The sequence below is a fragment of the Odontomachus brunneus genome, unplaced genomic scaffold, assembly GCF_010583005.1.
Source record: "Odontomachus brunneus isolate Ranch 3 - 2012 unplaced genomic scaffold, Obru_v1 Obru_scaffold_110, whole genome shotgun sequence".
Lineage (NCBI taxonomy): Eukaryota > Metazoa > Arthropoda > Insecta > Hymenoptera > Formicidae > Odontomachus > Odontomachus brunneus.
The window spans coordinates 153,307-171,160 of NW_022639560.1; the positions used below are offsets into that span (position 1 = coordinate 153,307).

The 17,854-nt window shown below is 43.6% G+C and overlaps 1 protein-coding gene across 1 annotated transcript in view; it reads left to right on the forward strand.

Annotated features, from left to right (window-relative positions):
* LOC116849301 overlaps positions 1-17,801 on the forward strand; it is a 94,442-nt gene extending 76,641 nt beyond the window's left edge. Inside the window, exon 3 of the mRNA XM_032826293.1 lies at positions 16,698-17,801. Within this exon, the coding sequence (XP_032682184.1) occupies positions 16,698-16,701 (4 nt within the window). The 3' untranslated portion in view covers positions 16,702-17,801. The remainder of the gene's footprint in view (positions 1-16,697) is intronic.
* Positions 17,802-17,854: the final 53 nt, after the last annotated feature.

The following is a 17,854-nucleotide window of genomic DNA, read 5'->3' on the forward strand; positions in this document are numbered from 1 at the left end:
CTCTCTCTCTCTCTCTCTCTCTCTCTCTCTCTCTCTCTCTCTCTTTTTTCTATGTGTGTTTTATAAAGAAGTAAAATGCATAACGCCTTACGACTAAAAATAAAATGTAGTGAAAGACTTAAGCAATTTAAACGTATGTTAAAGCAGTACATTTTAGGCGTAAATAAATAAAATTACAATTTATTAAACAAATAGCTGAGAGAGCTAATCTCTCTCTCTCTCCTCTTCTTCTCTCTTTCTCCTCTCTCTCCTCCCTCTTCTCTATTTCTCCTTGCTCTCTTTCTTTCTCGTTATTTTTCTTGCTCTCTCGTTCGTGCGCGCGCACTAACAACGTCTTCTCGCCGTTTTATCAACGTCAGCGGAAACGACGAGAAGGACAGATATTCGTCGACGCGTGACCCTCCTCGTGTCCTCCTCTTTTTTTTTCTATTCTAAATATCGATATACACGTATATACTTCCTCTTTTTCAAGAATTATGCCTCTTCACGTTGCGCAAGCGTGCGCCTCGTTAGCGTTAACGAATTGTTCCCAGAACCTGGGAAAGTTCGCGAGTGGAGGAGTTGCCGCGTCGTGAGTTTTGGGTGGTGCGCGAAGTACGCACACACGCCGCTCATATTACGTATTAAATTTAACAACGCGATAATTATTTAGGATAAACGTAAGTACTTTGACAATTGTTTCCGCCCGTAGGGGCCGGGGGGGAAGGGCGAGGAGGGAGGAATTAGTCGCTGGCCTTTAGTGTTTGCGCGCTCACACCACCGCGCGGAGTCGGACCTGATTAAACGCTAAATTCGGCGCACGTGGGGAGCGTGACTAACGCTAAAGTTAATATTAATCACGCGCCACTAGCCGGCGAAACGTTAATTGCGATAAACGAATTAACGTTATTCGATGGAATGAATCATCGGTTGCGGTCGCGCCGATAGTTGTTGCCGCCGCCGGCGCGCCGCCGTATAATTGGATCGATCGTCGTGGAAAAAGCGTCGCCCCGACGTGGTCGGGAAGCCTTTCGGGAACGAAAGGATGTTTTCTCGAAGCCATCCGTTCGCTGGACTTTGCTCGCGGAGCAATTATCGTTAAATTGTGCGAGGTCTTTTGAATTACGTTAAATTATCCGGGCGCGATATCGTGAGATTAAAAATTACTGACTCGGCCCGGCGGCTCGGCTCGATTTGCCAGCGAAAATTGACCTCATTTGCAATTGATGCACTGAAAAAAAGTTCGTGTTAAATTCAACACATTTTACATGTTCCAATTTTTGTATCAATTTTGGATAACACACAGTCAACATATATTTACAAATAATTAAGTTCAACACATTTCTCGTGTGTTTCAATTTATTCGCTATAATGTTTGTTGTTAACTCAACAACAGTTTATATAAACAATAAATAATATATTTACAAACATATATAAACATATACAAACAATTATATAAATAATATATTTACAAACATATGAAACATACAACGCTACTTATTTGTACACTTATAAATAAAATATATCGCTTAAAAAATATATCACTACAAAATAAAATATATCACTTTACAAAATAAATATATATAATAATTCATTCACATTACATGTAAATTGTGTAATGTTAACACTTAAAAATGGTGAATATCAACCCAACGCCGAATAGTTAAAATAACAACGACAAAATGTTGAATTAATGCGCGTTAAAGATTTAACACAAAGATTTCTCCACACAGATCTAACTTTGAAGATATATGGAGATGTTCGCTTTTTATGAGTTTATATTGAAGGAAAAAAATTCATAATTACCTCCCAGATTTCATATTAAGGAACAAAATTACGCGACTGACAAATAGAATCAAGTTCACGTAAAAAGATTCACGACTGACGCTCTGAGAAAAGTTTGCTATTTGTAATTATAATTATACGTGGTGAAATAATTATAGTCGAGGAAACGCTACTGCAATGTTGACGATAATAGCCTCACGTGCATATTAAAACTGCTGCTTTTTTTGTTAGAACGACAAAAAGTTGATGTAAATGTCGGAAATAAGTACGGCTCGCAATGAGGTGAACCATCGACCGAGCTAACATGATCGACCCAACATTTACGAATGATTATAAAACTCTACAATCCGAGTGCAACCCTCCATGTTTTCGAAAGTCTACTTCGTTATCTCCCTGGGAGAGAAATAGATAGATAGATAGATAAATAGAGAGAGAGAGAGAGAGAGAGAGAGAGAATAATCGAATCTTCTGTGTGGTATCGCGAGAAACTCGATGGAACGTCCTTCTCGTGACTCAGTTGCGAGTTTAGTCGACACGATCACCTGAAAGAAACTAATAATAACACACTTGGAAAAATTTCTTCGTCGTTCGAAACGGTTCATCCTGGTTTCCGAGGTATTTGTCTAATTGAGTCTCAAGGAAGCGAAAGAGAAGGCGAGTTTTTCTCTCTCCCGCGTCAATTACATTCGGATAATTCGTGCCGACGTGGCTTCCGCTGCGCAGTTAATAGGTTAATAGGGAGCTTCGTTTCGTGAGTGCCACTTACGCCCGCCGTTTATTAAGGTGTAATAGAAAAATTGTCCTTTTTTTCCTCTCGCTCACCCACACGGCGCTGTCTCGTAATGCGCGGGGCGAGCGTGGGCTATCTTTATCGCCAGCCGGGAGTCACGATATTAATATTATGAAGTATAAAATTAGAATATGGAGTTAAAACGAAAGAGCGGATACGGGCGCGCGCTGCGCGCCGCATTATTAAGAGCACTCGCGAATTCGCAATTAGAGACTCGTTCGCATTACCGCGAATTAAGAAGAGAAGCAGAGAGAAAGAGAGAGAAAGCCGCGCCTATCCGTTTACGCGCCCCACGTCTTGATATACGGTGTGCGCGTCCTAAAAAAAAGAGAAAAGAGAGAGAAGAGAGAAGGGGAGGAAAAAGGGAAGAAAACTGCGGGCATACGATGTGAATTTTTTGCGTTTTTACGGCAGAGAACGATACAACGCAGGTAACCAAGCTGTAAGTGAGCATTAACGCAAGGAGCATAAATGCTGCGGTTTAACCCTTTAACGGTACAATGTACGCGGCGTGCAACACATACGCGTGCGTTGTTCGCAATATCGCGCGAATGTAGCTGGTTAAGAGCTTTTACCACGTGCTATAAGCTCGCTCACTCTCTCTCGTGCGAGCGCGCGCGCTTATAATAAAGGCTTCTTGCCGCGTACTCTCTAAGTAATTATAATCCCGAATATGGAACGTGAACCGTGTACGAACGTGTTGTCGATCGTCTATTATGTATTTATCGAGATTTGTCACGATACACTTTGCTTTCGACTGTTTTAATGCGCGCAGTAGCTCAGTGCCTGAGTTCTGACAATACTGTGTTAAATTTAACATTTCATGTGTCCCAAATCATCCACTCTCATTTATGTGTAAATTTAACACAAAACAAATGTGGTAAAAAGTAACACGCATAATATGTAAAAAATTAATACAAGAATTTAACACTTGAATACCGTCAGGAATCACAGTTTTTGTGTTAATTTGGCATATGCATAATGTTAAATTAACTAAAATAAAACGTTACTTTAGCATTTGAGAGAAGTATTAATCTACGCTTTTGATGAAATAAAAATGTTAAATTGACATAATCTATGTCTGACATAGTAAATATGTCAATTTAACACAACCTATGATTCCTAACGGTATTCAAGTGTTAAATTCTTGTGTTAATTTTTTCCATATTATGCGTGTTATTTTAACACATTTGTTTTGTGTTAAATTTACACATTTAAATGAGAGTGGATGATTTTGGGACGCATGAAACGTGTTAAATTTAACACGTCAGTTTTTACAGTGTACTTTAAACTCGTTAAACAGTTATGGGCTATATAGCCAGTGTGTTTGTAGCCAGTGCCATGGTTTTCTCTGAGTGTACACGTTTAATTTATTGTACACGCATTTGTGATCACGCGTTTTGTGCGCAAGTTACTGAGGCGCGATGATATCGTAGCACTGGTCACCGGTGGATCATCGTGACAGTCAACATGTTAAACGGCAAAAGTGCAAGAGATTGGACGATGTTCGACGACGACGACGAAGAAGACGAAGACTGCAGGGTGCCAGGTTGAAATAGCAAAGTGACGGCGGGTAGTAGGCGACGCGACGCGCCGCGCCGCCACACCACGCCGGCACGACGGTGCACGCCATAATTTAGCCCGGGGAGTTTAATAAGGCATGCCGTAGCTCAAGCCTGGCTCTGGGCGAAGTGTCAATATGTCCCGGCCGCTGAGTGATATACTTCCGGCCTTCTTCGTGAAATTGAAGAGTCTCCCAACGGAGCGCGGCGGGGCCGAGCCTCGCTTCGCCTTCAAATTGTCACCTATCACCTTTCAAAGCGGGGGCGGGCGAAGGAGGAGGGGGCAGGGGGAGAAAGAGAGAGAGAGAGGGCAAGGGAGAGATCGGGAGATCTCAGGCCCTCCCGTTCTCGCTCTCGCCGAGATACCAACAGACGCGCGCGAGCGGGCTAACGACTTTGAAACTCCATTAGTCCTGCCAGACTGCCGGGCGTGTACGTGTTACCGTAATCGTCCCATGGCCACGTTAATTGTCCCAACGAGCGATCAAATATTTTATTTTAATTGATACCGGCATGTGATAGGAAGAGGGAGAAGGAAGGAGGAGTCACGGCGTGGTTCTCAAGCGAGCATTTTTCCGCCTCATCTCCGATCGAGTGTTTGCCGGTTTGGAGGGTTGACGTAAGGAAAAAAGGAAAAGATAGAGAGACGAAGGTGATAGCCGCGAAAATCGTACACAGTTCCCCTCGTTTCACGATCGAAAGCATTTTATTGGCTGCGTTGCGCGAAGGTCGCGAGGGAAGATTGTCGCGCTTCTTCCTCGCTTCAGGGAGAACACCCGGACAGATAGGCATACGTAAATTTGGCAGCAACTGCAGTGTCTGCACTGGTCGATTTGTAAAGATCAAGTTCCTTATGATTGCTTCATAATGGCACTCGTGTTTTTGTCACATGGAATGACGAGAAAAGAAATACGAAAGGAATGATTAAAATTTGCCAGAACAATATGTCATACAAAATGTAATGTAAAAGTCTGGATGAAGAATGGAACTTCTCAGATAAACTTTCATGATTATCACAATATGAAACAGTTGGAAAGTAATGGAAACTTTACAATACTTTCTATTATATTTACGAGGTATATAAATATACACAGTGTCAAATTTATGTCGACTTATAACATTGTCAAAATTTGTAACAGTCTTAAATTTATATTATCTAATAGTGTAAATTTTTTGTTTTTTATATTGATACATGAACATATATATCTACTAAAAATTATTACTAATTATCTGACAATTATCAGATTTCCATATCACATTTTATATAACATCTTGTTTGGAGTAAGTCTTGATCATTTTTTCGTATTTCTATTTTGTCACTCTACGTAATAAGTATGAATGCCATGTGAATCAGTCATAAGGGATGCGGCCATTTACAAATGGGGTACCAAAGTTTTTGTCAAATTTACACCTGTCCAAGGTAGTTTTAGTAAGCTACATTAACAGAATACAAAAATTTATTGTATCGTGTTCATTTAACGATTGATTCAAAACACAGTAGTTGTTAAAAAAAAAGAAAAATTGTAGAATTTCCATTATCGATCGTCTCGTGTCATGATAATCACGAAAAAGTGCATAAATTATTTCCCCGGCGCCTTATCGTCCCGATTTGTGTTTACCTCTCCTTTTACAGCGCTATACACCGAGAGTGTCTTGGTGCGCGGAACGGCGCGTCTCCCGCGGCAAATTAACACGTTAATTCAATTAGCGACGATTTCTTTCCCGCGGGATAAATTAATCCGCGTTTAAAGGGCCGCGCCACCTGAGAAAACAAGTCGCAGCCCGGCCGCAACGGCGCACGATGCACGCGTGCGAGCGTTTCGTCTCTCTCTCTCTCTCTCTCTCTCCCTTTTTTATTTCCTCCTCTTTTTTTCATCATCGGTCTTACGTGCGAGGAGAGAAGAGAAGAGCGTCCCTTTTTACGTGGCTAAAAATAAACCGGTTGCGTAAGAGCAGCCGCGGTCGACCAGAGTCGCCGGACCACCCTGTGTGCATGCATGCGTATACATATGTACATGTGTGTGTGTATGTGTGTGTGTGTGTGTGGACTTGATGTCGGTGGACTTGTCAGCGTATAAATCTTGTATCAAGCGGGCGTAAATAGAGATGCGCGTCCGCAACGGCCGCGGAGTTGCGAGTTAGCGCGTTTCCAACGGGGCAGCGATAAAAACAATGAGCCGGCTAATGCACGCATGTACGCGGCGCGTAGTGGCGCGTAGAGGCGCGAAACAAAGGGCCCGGCTTGTCAGCGGTCAGTTTGAAATTCAACCGCATCGCATGCACGGATTTGGGAATACGAGAATGGCGCGTAAGCCGCCTGTGAAACCGCGACCCCGAGGATGGGCTGCGGCACAAAAGCGAGTAGAAGACCCCAGAAATCTTACGTATCCCCGGGCAAGATGGCGAAGCGGATTGCGTCGCAACGGGGGGGATTAGTTTCTTGCGCGTACTTTTGGATATGTGTCTGCTCTTTTTCTTCTCTTCTGAATCTGCACGCAAAGAGGTGCATGCCGCATTCAAGTAAATATATCGATTGTCTGAAGTGTGTATATGTATGTTTCATGAGCTTATATAGGTGATTGACAAGTGCGGTGTGCAGGTAGAACATATTAATCTGTGAACAAAAAGAGTTCTCTACCGTTTTGCGAACAAACACGTAAAATTTTCAGTTATTAATGATACTGTAAAAACTGATGTTAAATTTAACACATTTCATGTGTTCCAAATCATCCACTTTCATTTATGTATAAATTTAACACAAAACAAATGTGTTAAAAAGTACCACAGATGAAAAAAATTAATACAAGAATTTAACACTTGAATACTGTTAGGAATCACAAGTTATGTTAAATTGACATATTTAATATGTCAGACTATAGATTAGACTTATTATACATAGATTATGTCAATTTAACATTTTTATTTCATCAAAAGCGTAGATTAATACTTCTCTCAAATGTTAAAGTAACGTTTTATTTTAGTTAATTTAGCATTACACATATGTTAATTTAACACAAACTGTGATTCCTGACGGTATTAAAGTGTTAAATTCTTGTGTTAATTTTTTACGTATTATGCGCGTTACTTTTTACCACATTTATTTTGTGTTAAATTTACACGTAAATGAGAGTGGACGACTTGGGACACATGAAATGTTAAATTTAACACATCAGTTTTTACAGTGTAGAAGATTGGTGAGCGATCCCGCGCGATATCGTGGATGAGCTGCGATGGCGACGTCTGCCGTCGCGTGCTTATACATTAGGTCAAACCGAACGAGGAAGTCCTTTACCATTTTGTAAATAACCACAGATTTTTAGCTATTAATTAAAGAAGATTAGTGCATTAACGTGCACAATTGTACACTAATATTCTTCAATTAATAACTAAACGTCTACTTAGTCATTTGAAAAATGGTAGGGGAGGACTTTTTTGTTCAGTTTGAACAAAAAACCTAATATACCAGCATACAGCGAGAGACGTCGCCATCACAGCTCATCTACCATGTGGCGTGTGACATTCGTAAATCTTCTTGGATTAATAACTCAGAATTTTACGTGATTATTCGCAAAATGGTAGAGGAATGTTTTGCTCAGTTTGACTTAATCTACCTGTACACCGCAGCTCCTCCGTAAATTGCCGGACACTTTGTACAATATATACACATTAAACACATTTTATTTATGAACATATGAGAAATAATTTAACAACAGTGAAGGTCTGCCACATACTGTAAGAACAGAAACTATTACTAGGGCCAACTTTTGTTATCCGTCATTAAAAATTCAAGAGAACAAGCAAAGTTGCTGTTACAGCTTTGCTTTACCAGAGCTATGAATCTTCTTCGGTCATTCTTTCAGAGAGATTTTAGAAATCCTCCAAACCGGGATAAACCCGGACAGTTTGGTCGAATCGGGGGATGAAATGGAAAACCAGGACTGTCCCGGGGAAGAAGGGAACGCCTGGTCACCTTATTTCAACGAAATCGCCCGTAATGTGCGCCGGTGATGAACAAAAACGCTCAACCCGTGGGACGGAGAATAAAATCAGAGGTGCGAGTTCGATGAGCGCGTATTTTTCGCGGCTCTCTCGCACACACGATGGTCGTGACACAACTAATTTATCGCTCATAACGGCGCGATTATCGCGTCACAAAAGGTCGCACAAAAGACTCAGATACTCCTGACAGCTCCGCGTGCGTGAGCTAAATCGCAACCGCGTACACGAGTCCATGTGAAGCCCATCTGTTCTCATCAGGCGTTGTCTCATCTGCATTTGTTCGCGCAGAACAACGCCGTGCGAACGAACGAACGAACGAACGAACAAACGAACCAACCAACCGACCAACCAACCAACCAACGACCCACCGGTGTTCTGAATCATCGATACTCGCGTTTCTCTTCTCTTCATGGCGAGGCCGCCTCGCCGGCGACGGCAGCGGCAGCTTCTGTCCGCGCCGTTCTTCTGGCGGTGACGGCTTATGCAATGTCGGAAACTGATCGAATTCATTGGGGCGCGTAATGATGTTTCGTTGGGTCGAGTAAGTTCGTTTACTCTGGCCTATATCTACCCGCGCACAGCTCCGGCTATCGATTAGCCTCGCGGCCGACCCGCGCGCGCGGTTCCGTCTCCGTTGCTCTGCGTGCCGCATGTTAGGGCCTTCGCACAGAAACGTCCGTAACGCGTTAAGTGCTCCCGCGTACAAATTTCCGTAACCGTAAACGTAGACATAAACTTAAGCTGAAGAACCAATCAGGATATTGCTTTATCTTTGCGTGCTTTAGAAGAAGACAGAAATAACAGTGTAGCTAGAACTTAGGGCCTTCACACATAAATTGACATAACAGTAACGTAAGATGTACTGTAAGAATTGACCAATTACGATCAAATATTCATCAAAATGGCGACCTTACGGTTCGATGATTTTCAACATGATTGGTTAATTCTTACGGTACGTCTTACGTTACTGTTATGTCAGTTTGTGTGTGAAGGCCCTTAGAGCCAACGCACAAGCACATCCGTAACATGTTACGTTACGTTAAGTACTGACAATGGCCATACCTGTACGTAAAATTAAATTTAAGTCAACGCACAAAGAAATCGGTAAACTTAACACATTACAGATGTTCTTGTGCGGGGGCTCTTAGACAAATAAACCTACCTAAAGGTTACACTCCAATTCCTTTCTAATTTGGCACAAATTATAGAAGTACAAAAAATTTAGATCATTTTTTCATTTTAGCCCATTTTGAGTTTCGCGGGCAGTTTATAGCTTTTTAATATTCTTACTCCTATCATCGACAAGTGCAACAAAAATGCATAAGAAATTAAATTGAATACAAGATATAGGCGTTTTTGGTTTGCTGATTATGAATATGAGATCAAATGTATAAAATTATTCCTATAAATAATAAAATATTTAAACACAACATGTAAAAAGTTGAAAAATAAATTTAACACAGATTTAAAATATTTCGATTGGAATCAAAGCTAAAGAAATTTAGAATGGTTCGTATCTCGGCTATACCGATTTTGTTAAAATTTTAATTAAAATTGTCGGATTTCTCGGTTTGACCATTTTTGACTAATATAACACAGATTTAAAATATTTCGGTTGGAATCTTGGCTAAAGAAATTTAAAATGGTTCGTGTCTCAGCTATGCCGATTTTGTTAAAATGATTAACTATATCTTGTATTTAATTTTATTTTTTATACATTTTTGTTGCACTTGATGATAGGAGTGAGAATATTAAAAAGCTATAAACTGCCCGTGAAACTCAAAATAGGCTCAAAGTAGGCAAATGAAAAAATATGACTTAAATATTTGTTGTACTTTCACATTTGTGCCAAATTAGAAAAAAATCGGGGTGTACCCTTTGGGTAGGTTTACTTGTGAGTAACTAGAATTTCAACTGATTGGATTCTAGTTACTTCTGCATAACAGAATTTTAACGTCAGTTTCTATCAAACTATCTTCTTTTAGAATACAACATGTACGTGGTTATTTGGAAAATGGTAGAGGACTTTTTTGTTCAGTTTGACTTAATATATAAGTATACAGCGGTAGACATCGTCATCACGTTCATCTGTCATATAGCGTGTGATCATTCATGAATCTTCTTTGATTGATAAACTTAGAATTTTACGTATTGTTTACAAAATGGTAGGGGAAGTTTATATTTACAGTTTGGTCTAATCTACTTGTACATCGAGACTCCTCTGTAAGTCACCGGACATTCTATATATATTAGTGCGCGAACGTATCAATTACTGTGTTAAAAGACGAAAAATAACGGGGAGCCAAAGTTTCATCAGCAAGTCGAGCCGAGAGAGTTAACGCGGTTCGTCGCGATTTTAACGTTTGTTTTGCCGGCGTAATAATCTCTCTTTGTCTCTTCCTCCTTGTTTTCGCTCCCGCTGCTTTTTATTTTGATCAAATTATACGACCGGATAGCATATTCATTTTTGACCCCCAATTTACCAGTGTGTATATTTTCTGTTTCCATTATTCATGGAGAATCGATGCTGCCGTAATATGCGCAAACGGTCGGAAAAAAAACTGTGATCTTTTCGCTGTCACGCGTAAATTCGTTTGGCACGACAATATCACTGTGACCGACCGCTCGGTTCGTCGGACACATTTTACAAATAGTGTCGCGGCTTTTCCAAAATACACCGGCCGCACTCCTTTCTTTCCTCTTTTTCTTCTTGCGGAAATATTTAATAAGAAGCTACGGCCAAACGAGACAGAGAAAGAGTGAGAAAGAAAAAAAAAGAGAAGGGGTGAGAGAAAGAAAGAGAAAAGAAGAAGCGCCGACTGTGAGAGGCGTTCTCGCACGCGACGACGTCGTCTCACATAAGAGTTGCCGGGTGAGGTCCTTTAACAGCTTTCCAGGTTTAATACGACCCTGCAGGAAGTTCTTCCCCCGGAGACTTTCATTAGGGGGATTTACGGAAAACTGTGAAGAATCCTATTGCGCCCTCTCTTTCTTCTTCTCTCTCCCTCACGCTCCCGGCAAATCACACGCGGTAAACGGCGCGAAATTTAGCGGCCACGCGTGTGCCAGTTATAGAAGAAAAATTGACATGACCAGTCACATGCGGATCCAGACGAAAAGCTTCTTCCTTTCCGCATACTCCACCGCCACGCCGTGTCGTACCTGCGCGCGAAGTCTCGGTCTAGATCAATATGTGTTATAAGCCGTAAGAAATGGCCAATAATAACCGATCATTCTTGTAACAATCGATTGTAATTGGTCAATTTTTGCCGGCTCACGACACCTATTGTAAACCATACCGAAGAACGCGAACCTCGCGGTGTGTGTCGCGAGAGTGATTCAAAGGCGACGCGGGCTTTAAATTTTATCCACTCCCCTCGTGCGTATCGCCGCGATCGGACATCGCGAGGAAAGCGGGGAAGGGGGTGGGAGCGTTCATTTTTCAGTGAGATATAGCGCGGTAAATACTTTCGTAACCGAGACGGTCATTTCTCAAGCGCGCTCGCGCACCATAAAGTCCTAAATGTTGAGCTCGGCTTAGGGTACGTTAGGAGCTCGGCCGAGCTCACTTATTCCGCTTTCAATCCCCGTGCAACACGACGCATAAGAATGAGCGTGTGTAGTACACACTCACATACACGCGTGTACAAGTGTATGTATGTAGAAGAGAGAGTGAGTTAGAGAGAGAGAGAGGGGGGAGGGGAGCGGGGCCTTCGGGAAGAAAGTCGGCGTTTCTGCAGTTTGCACGGGGCGCAAATGCGGCCGCTGAAGGCGCCGCCACGGGCGCGCGAGGGTGCGCGAGAGAGCAGAGCAGACGAGAGATAGGGCGCGCCGACATATTTATTTGATGGGGGCTGATACCCTAATCGATTTTCAATATTCCATAAGGTTATACCGTGGGTCGCTGCTCCATATAGCGTTATAGCGCGCGCACGCTGTCTGTCGCCTCGCGCGCGCGAGTCTATACATAGTCGTAGCCGGCGGAATGCACGCGCGCGTGCTCCACTTGCTTGGCGGCCGCTGCTGTCGGCCCCCGGGTCCCTCCGCTCGCTCTCCCCCTCGCGTAACACCGGGGACAACGAAATGATATATATTCGCGAGGATCGAAATTATGGTGTTACGCCGCGATAACAGCCCCCGGGCTGGATTACATACGGAGGGCGCGGCGCAATTATATGCCGGGCCACGTGAAGGGAATTCGGCGAGACCGCTGAGATAGCTGAGATCGGGCCAAGCGGGGCAAGGTGATCGAGAAAGCCGGTGAATTGTTATTACTGATATTATTATTGTTATTATTCGCCAATTAGGGCCCCGGGCTACTCACCGCAACCCATGTCGCGACGTTGGAAAAATGACAAACCCTCGCATGCTATTCTCGAGTAGGGAGATATTTCTACGAGAAGACACCTGGGATTGCTTGAATGTGCTCGCAAAATATTCAGAAGACCTTTTCGCTTGACAGTCAGTAAATTGCCGTAAAATTAACGTGACGAAATCATGAGGAGAGGTAGGTTAAAGAGAGGTTAAAGAGGTAGGTTGCACGGCATGTTAATTTTACGGCTATTTATTGCCTGTCAAGGGAAAAGGATGGTTCTCCCCAGCTTTTTGCAAGTATGCTTACAAGCGGCCTTAAGTGTTCCTTCCGTACTCCACGTATCTTTTTATTTTAAAATAACACGCAAGAATTTTGGGCATGCGTTTTCTCGCTTCTGGCGTCATCAGTCCAAAGTTTCGCTACGGGAGAACAGGATTAAATAATTTATAAGGTTCTTTACGAGTCAAATTTGTCTTCCATTATCCACTGGTTTATATATTAGTTTATATATTAGTATTACAAAAATATGCACATAAAAATATGGAATATACACATAAAATGGAATATACTCATAAAAAATATGGAATATGGAACACAAATAGAATAAAAGCCAAATTTGATTCCTATTGTCTATTGGTTTATACATATATTACTATTAAAAAAAAGAAATATATAAACTAATGAATAATACGAGTTAAATTTGTCTTCTATTGTTCATTGGTTTGTATATTATTAGTATTAAACAATGTAAACAGGAGAGCAAGATTTCCTCTTTGGATTAACAACACAAAATCAACAAACTGAAAATAACTTGAAAATAACTTGGGAAAACCCGCGGAACGCGCGGTGTCTGTCTGTTTTTCTTCGCGCGATCTTCGAGTCGCGCGCGTGCCGAGATCAGCCGGATGTTCGTCCGTGTTTTCCACATTGCCAGCTCGCCTCCGCGATTTATAATTTAAGAATTTTCCCGTTCGATTCTTTCCGCGAACGGCCGGCGATGGATTTCGTTCTCGGCGTACCGTGGGCGTGCTCGCATAAATATCCGTTTATTGTCATCGTCGGAACGTAACTTTTATTATCCCTATGTGCATTCTGTTTCCGCGCGCGCTGCGCGCACCGCCGTCAGTTCTAAAAGTCGCATAACCCCATGAACGTTACGAGATCTCGCGATTCTCTCTTAAACTGCACGAGCGGGCGGGCGGGCGGACGGGTGAGTTTAAAAATTCCGAAGCTGGCACGCATGAATCTCGGCGCAGTGCCGCGCGCGCGCACTATAATTCCGTGGAACATAATACTTTTATCGGTCGCTTTTACGACGGCACCCATCTACCTTTCGCCCTCGCGATTTTATTATCTGAAGAACTGCGACGTTTCCCGATTACCTGGCAGGGGCGGCAGGGCTCTCTCGGGCGGTGCAGACGATCGATTCTGAATTTCATGAGCCGCCGCGGTGTGCGGCACACCTCGCGACGCCTCGGAGATACGAGCGCGCAGTTTCGCGAGAGAAACCCGCAAGACAGAGAGAGAGAGACACACAGAGACAAAGAAAGAGAGAAAGACACCTTTTGTTGGTCGCGAACACATCACGTGAATCACGCTATGTGATATTTCCGCTATCCGCGGAGCGGCCTTTTTACACTGATATTTTTCCTTTATTTATTTAGATTCACTTATTTATTTGCACATAAATTATACCCCTTCGGATGTCACTCGCTCAGAAGACGACAGTGTGAATGGTTCGTGGAGATACCGGCGAGAACGTGCACCGCGAATTTTGACGGGCCGAGAAATTATCTCGCGCGTAAAGAGAGAAAAAATTCACTAATTATTCTTCAATTTTTTATTATTTATTTATTCATTTCCTCTCAAAACGCCATGTAGCTTCGTACTTGATAAAATGCACGCCAAAAGCAGGCGGAGTGTCGGCTCTTGGACGGTTTTGGCCTATTAATTGCTAGGAAATTCACGAAGAAATTCATAGAACCGAATCTTCACGACCGAGTCATTCTATTCGCAGGAACAAAACACTTGTAATAGCAATGTTAAAAAAGAAGAAATATATATATTTCTTTTTTTAATAAAAAAAGTATATTGAAAAAAAATATATATCGTTTTACCGCCGTTACGAACAAAGGGTCAATTACACGGGAGGGGAGACACGCAATCTGAAAGAAGGAGCGTGTCATCAGGCGGATACGAATATAAAGTGCGGTAGCTCGTTGACGGTCGTTTGGCGGCCGGCGTTTCGCGATCCATTAGTAAATTATTCAAATGGAACTCTCTCGAGCGCGACGCGAAGACGTCGTTTCGGAATACGTGATCCACGTGCATCGTGGAAACGCGCGTGTAGGCACGCTCTTCGCTCGACTGCGGGGTTGAACGCGGCGAGTGGACACGTGCGCACTTCCGGCGACCCGCATGCACGTTGAACACGAGTTGCACCGAACTGCACGCTGCACGCGTGTCGGACCGGCATTGTAAACAGCTTAAAATAGCGTTGACGTTCTTCCCTCACGGGCGTTTCGCGAAGCCGCAACGATTCTCGCGCCTTCACCACGGCCGCTGTCTGCCTTCCTCTCGCGATTCTCTCGCTCTCTCCTCTCTTCCCCTTTCCTCTCCTCTTCTCCCGTCGTCGTCGTCGTCGTCGTCGTCGTCGTTTCGACAAATTTTCGACGTCGGCGCCATGCGCGGCGGTGCATTCGCGTGCTTTTTATCCCCCTCCGACGACGTCCCGGCATTTCTTCTTGCCTCTCTCGTTCTCTCTCTCTCTCTCTCTGTCTTCCTCTCTTCCTGCCCCTTCTGCCCTTCTCCCTCTCTCGCACTGGTCGTTTTACTGGCGCTCGTAACAAGAGTAATAGCGCCCGTGCTCGTTGTCTGAGCGCCATACAGTCCCGCGGATTGTTAACCCCGGTGAACTTATTTTTACACAATTTCGTGCCAGCGTCGCTTAAGACGCTCGTAACGCGCCACGAGTCAAAGACTTGGAGTCACGTTGCTTCTCTTCTTTTCTTTTTTTTCTCTTTTCCTTCTTTTCTTCTTTTCTCCTCTTTTTGCGCGACGCGACTCGAGGAGCTTCTCGTGTATCATCGTGTACCCTGTCATAAGTAAACCTTCGACGAGAGGGAGAAATCGCGAGCGCTCGTTGCCATGAAGAAATATTTATCGGCTGGCAATCGCGAATTCTGCCCGTTGAATCTCTCAACGAGGAACGAATCGACCAACTGACTCGTGAGAGAGCCATAGTCAAAGGAGAAAAGAAAAGGGGGATGGAGGGGGAAGGGGAGGAAGGGATGCCGCGAGAGACGGGCGCGCGTTTCGTCGGAATAATAAATCTCTCTCGGTCGAAGGCACCCGAGAGTTATAATCGCTGTATCCGAGTTTAGTTAAAGTTAATAACACTTTGTTTTGCGATAAATCTTCGCGACAACTATCGCGAACTGCTAAGTTTACGTAATTCCGTTGCAATGCGCATCGCACTGCGCGATTAGTATTTCGAGAGAGAGAGAGAGAGAGAGAGAGAGAGAGAGAGAGAGAGAGAGTAGAGCGAGAGGGTAGGGTAGACGGGAGAGAAAGAGAGAAAGAAGGAGAGAGAGAGAGACATCTCTCAAATATGCGGAAATGGCGGACAGATAACTGATACAAATTAAGTTCATAAAGCATTGAGAGGGTGGAAAGACACGACGGGGTGGATTTCTCTGTCTCTCTTTCTCTTTCACTCTGTATCTCGACAGATCTAAAAATACTTATAACTCGACAGATTTCATCCGTCCGGCCGCGATGAAACAATTTAACGAGTACACCTGAAAGCGAAGCTACGTCTCTCATATTATCGTCTTTTGTATAAAATTATGACGGTGTTATAAAATCTTCATGACATTTAAAACATTTATGCCTCTTGTATCAGATATATGAAAGCTTCATCTCTATGTGGGAGAAAAGAAGTTTGGTTGAATTCACTAGACGAAATATGAATAAACCAGAAATTCTGAGGTTGAAATTACCAGAATTAAGTTAACGAGATTTCTAGTTAACTTAAGCAGCCACAAGTTCTGATTATAACAAAAAATCTTGTTAACTTGAAAGTTCTGGTTATAATCAGAAATCTCATTAGCTTAAATAGAATTCTGGTAACTTCAGGACTCCTGGTCCGTTCATACTTCATCAGATATTTGCGGTAAGTCGGACCAAACTTCTTTGTCCGTATAATGTATTTAATAACGAATATCATCGTCAGTTCTCTAAATAACAATTTCCTCTTTAATTGCAGTTGAAAAGGAAAGAGTGTGGAGACACTGGAAGGATCTTCGAATCAGCGGTACAAGGTAGGACACATTACAAGTACAAAGCTCAATCGTCGAATTACACCCTCGTGTATATGTGTGTATATGTGTGCGAATATGGTTCTCGCGATTCACCCTTTTGAAATCTAAACCAACTACCGTCAGTTACACAACTGACTTGAAACCCGAGCGACATCGCCACAGCGTTTCCCAAATTTTGCAAAAAAAAAGATTTGGTGAGCGCCGCTGGGTTGCCGTAGAAATGCAAAGAGAGTAGTTGAAGCTTCTCGATGTGTGGATACACACGCGGCTCTCCGGCCGCGGTGAAACAATTTAACGAATGCACCTGAAAACAACGCAAACCTGGGAACGTCGTGCTGAAAGCGCGTCGCAACGGAACTGGAGATCCAACGAATTTTTCATACAAAGCGGAAAGAGAATGACAGATTTAAAAGCCCATACGGGGTCGGGTGGGTTCTCTCAGGATCATCGCTCTGAGATCGGCGGGGGGGGTCCTTATTTGCGACACGCTCAATCACGTCGCTTATCCGACGCGAATTGCGCTCTTCCACGGGCATGGCGGAGTGCAGAGCGGCAGGAGAGAGTGAGGGAGAGAGCACACCGACGCAATATCACACCGAGTCGTTCCAGCATTTTCCCAAGCGCGCCCGCGATCTCACTCGCTCGCTCGCGTGCGCTGTTATTCTGCGCGGAGATGTATCCAGGACGAGAGAGAATACGACCACTCTAAAACCGCCGGATTTTCTCGTAAAAACCGCCCTTAAAGGTAGGTCCCGGTGGCATTAGCGAAATGTCGGTAAGAGCAGCGCCGGCGGACACTGCGCCACGAATACGACGACGTCGACGAGGACGACGACGACAACGACGACGACGACGACGACGACGGTGTGACGGCGGTCACCGCCTCTTCTCTCGGTTTAATGTCAATCCTCAAATGTCACGTAACCATCCACTACTACCCGGTGTGTCCTTATCGTCTGCGAGCTCTCCAGGGACTCCCGCGGCAATAACGTTTCGACACGGCACATTGTGCCACCCCCACCTCCCACCCCTGTGTCGCTCGCCCTATTTCTTCTCTCTCTCTCTCTCTCTCTCTCTCTCTCTCTCTCTCTCTCTCTCTCTC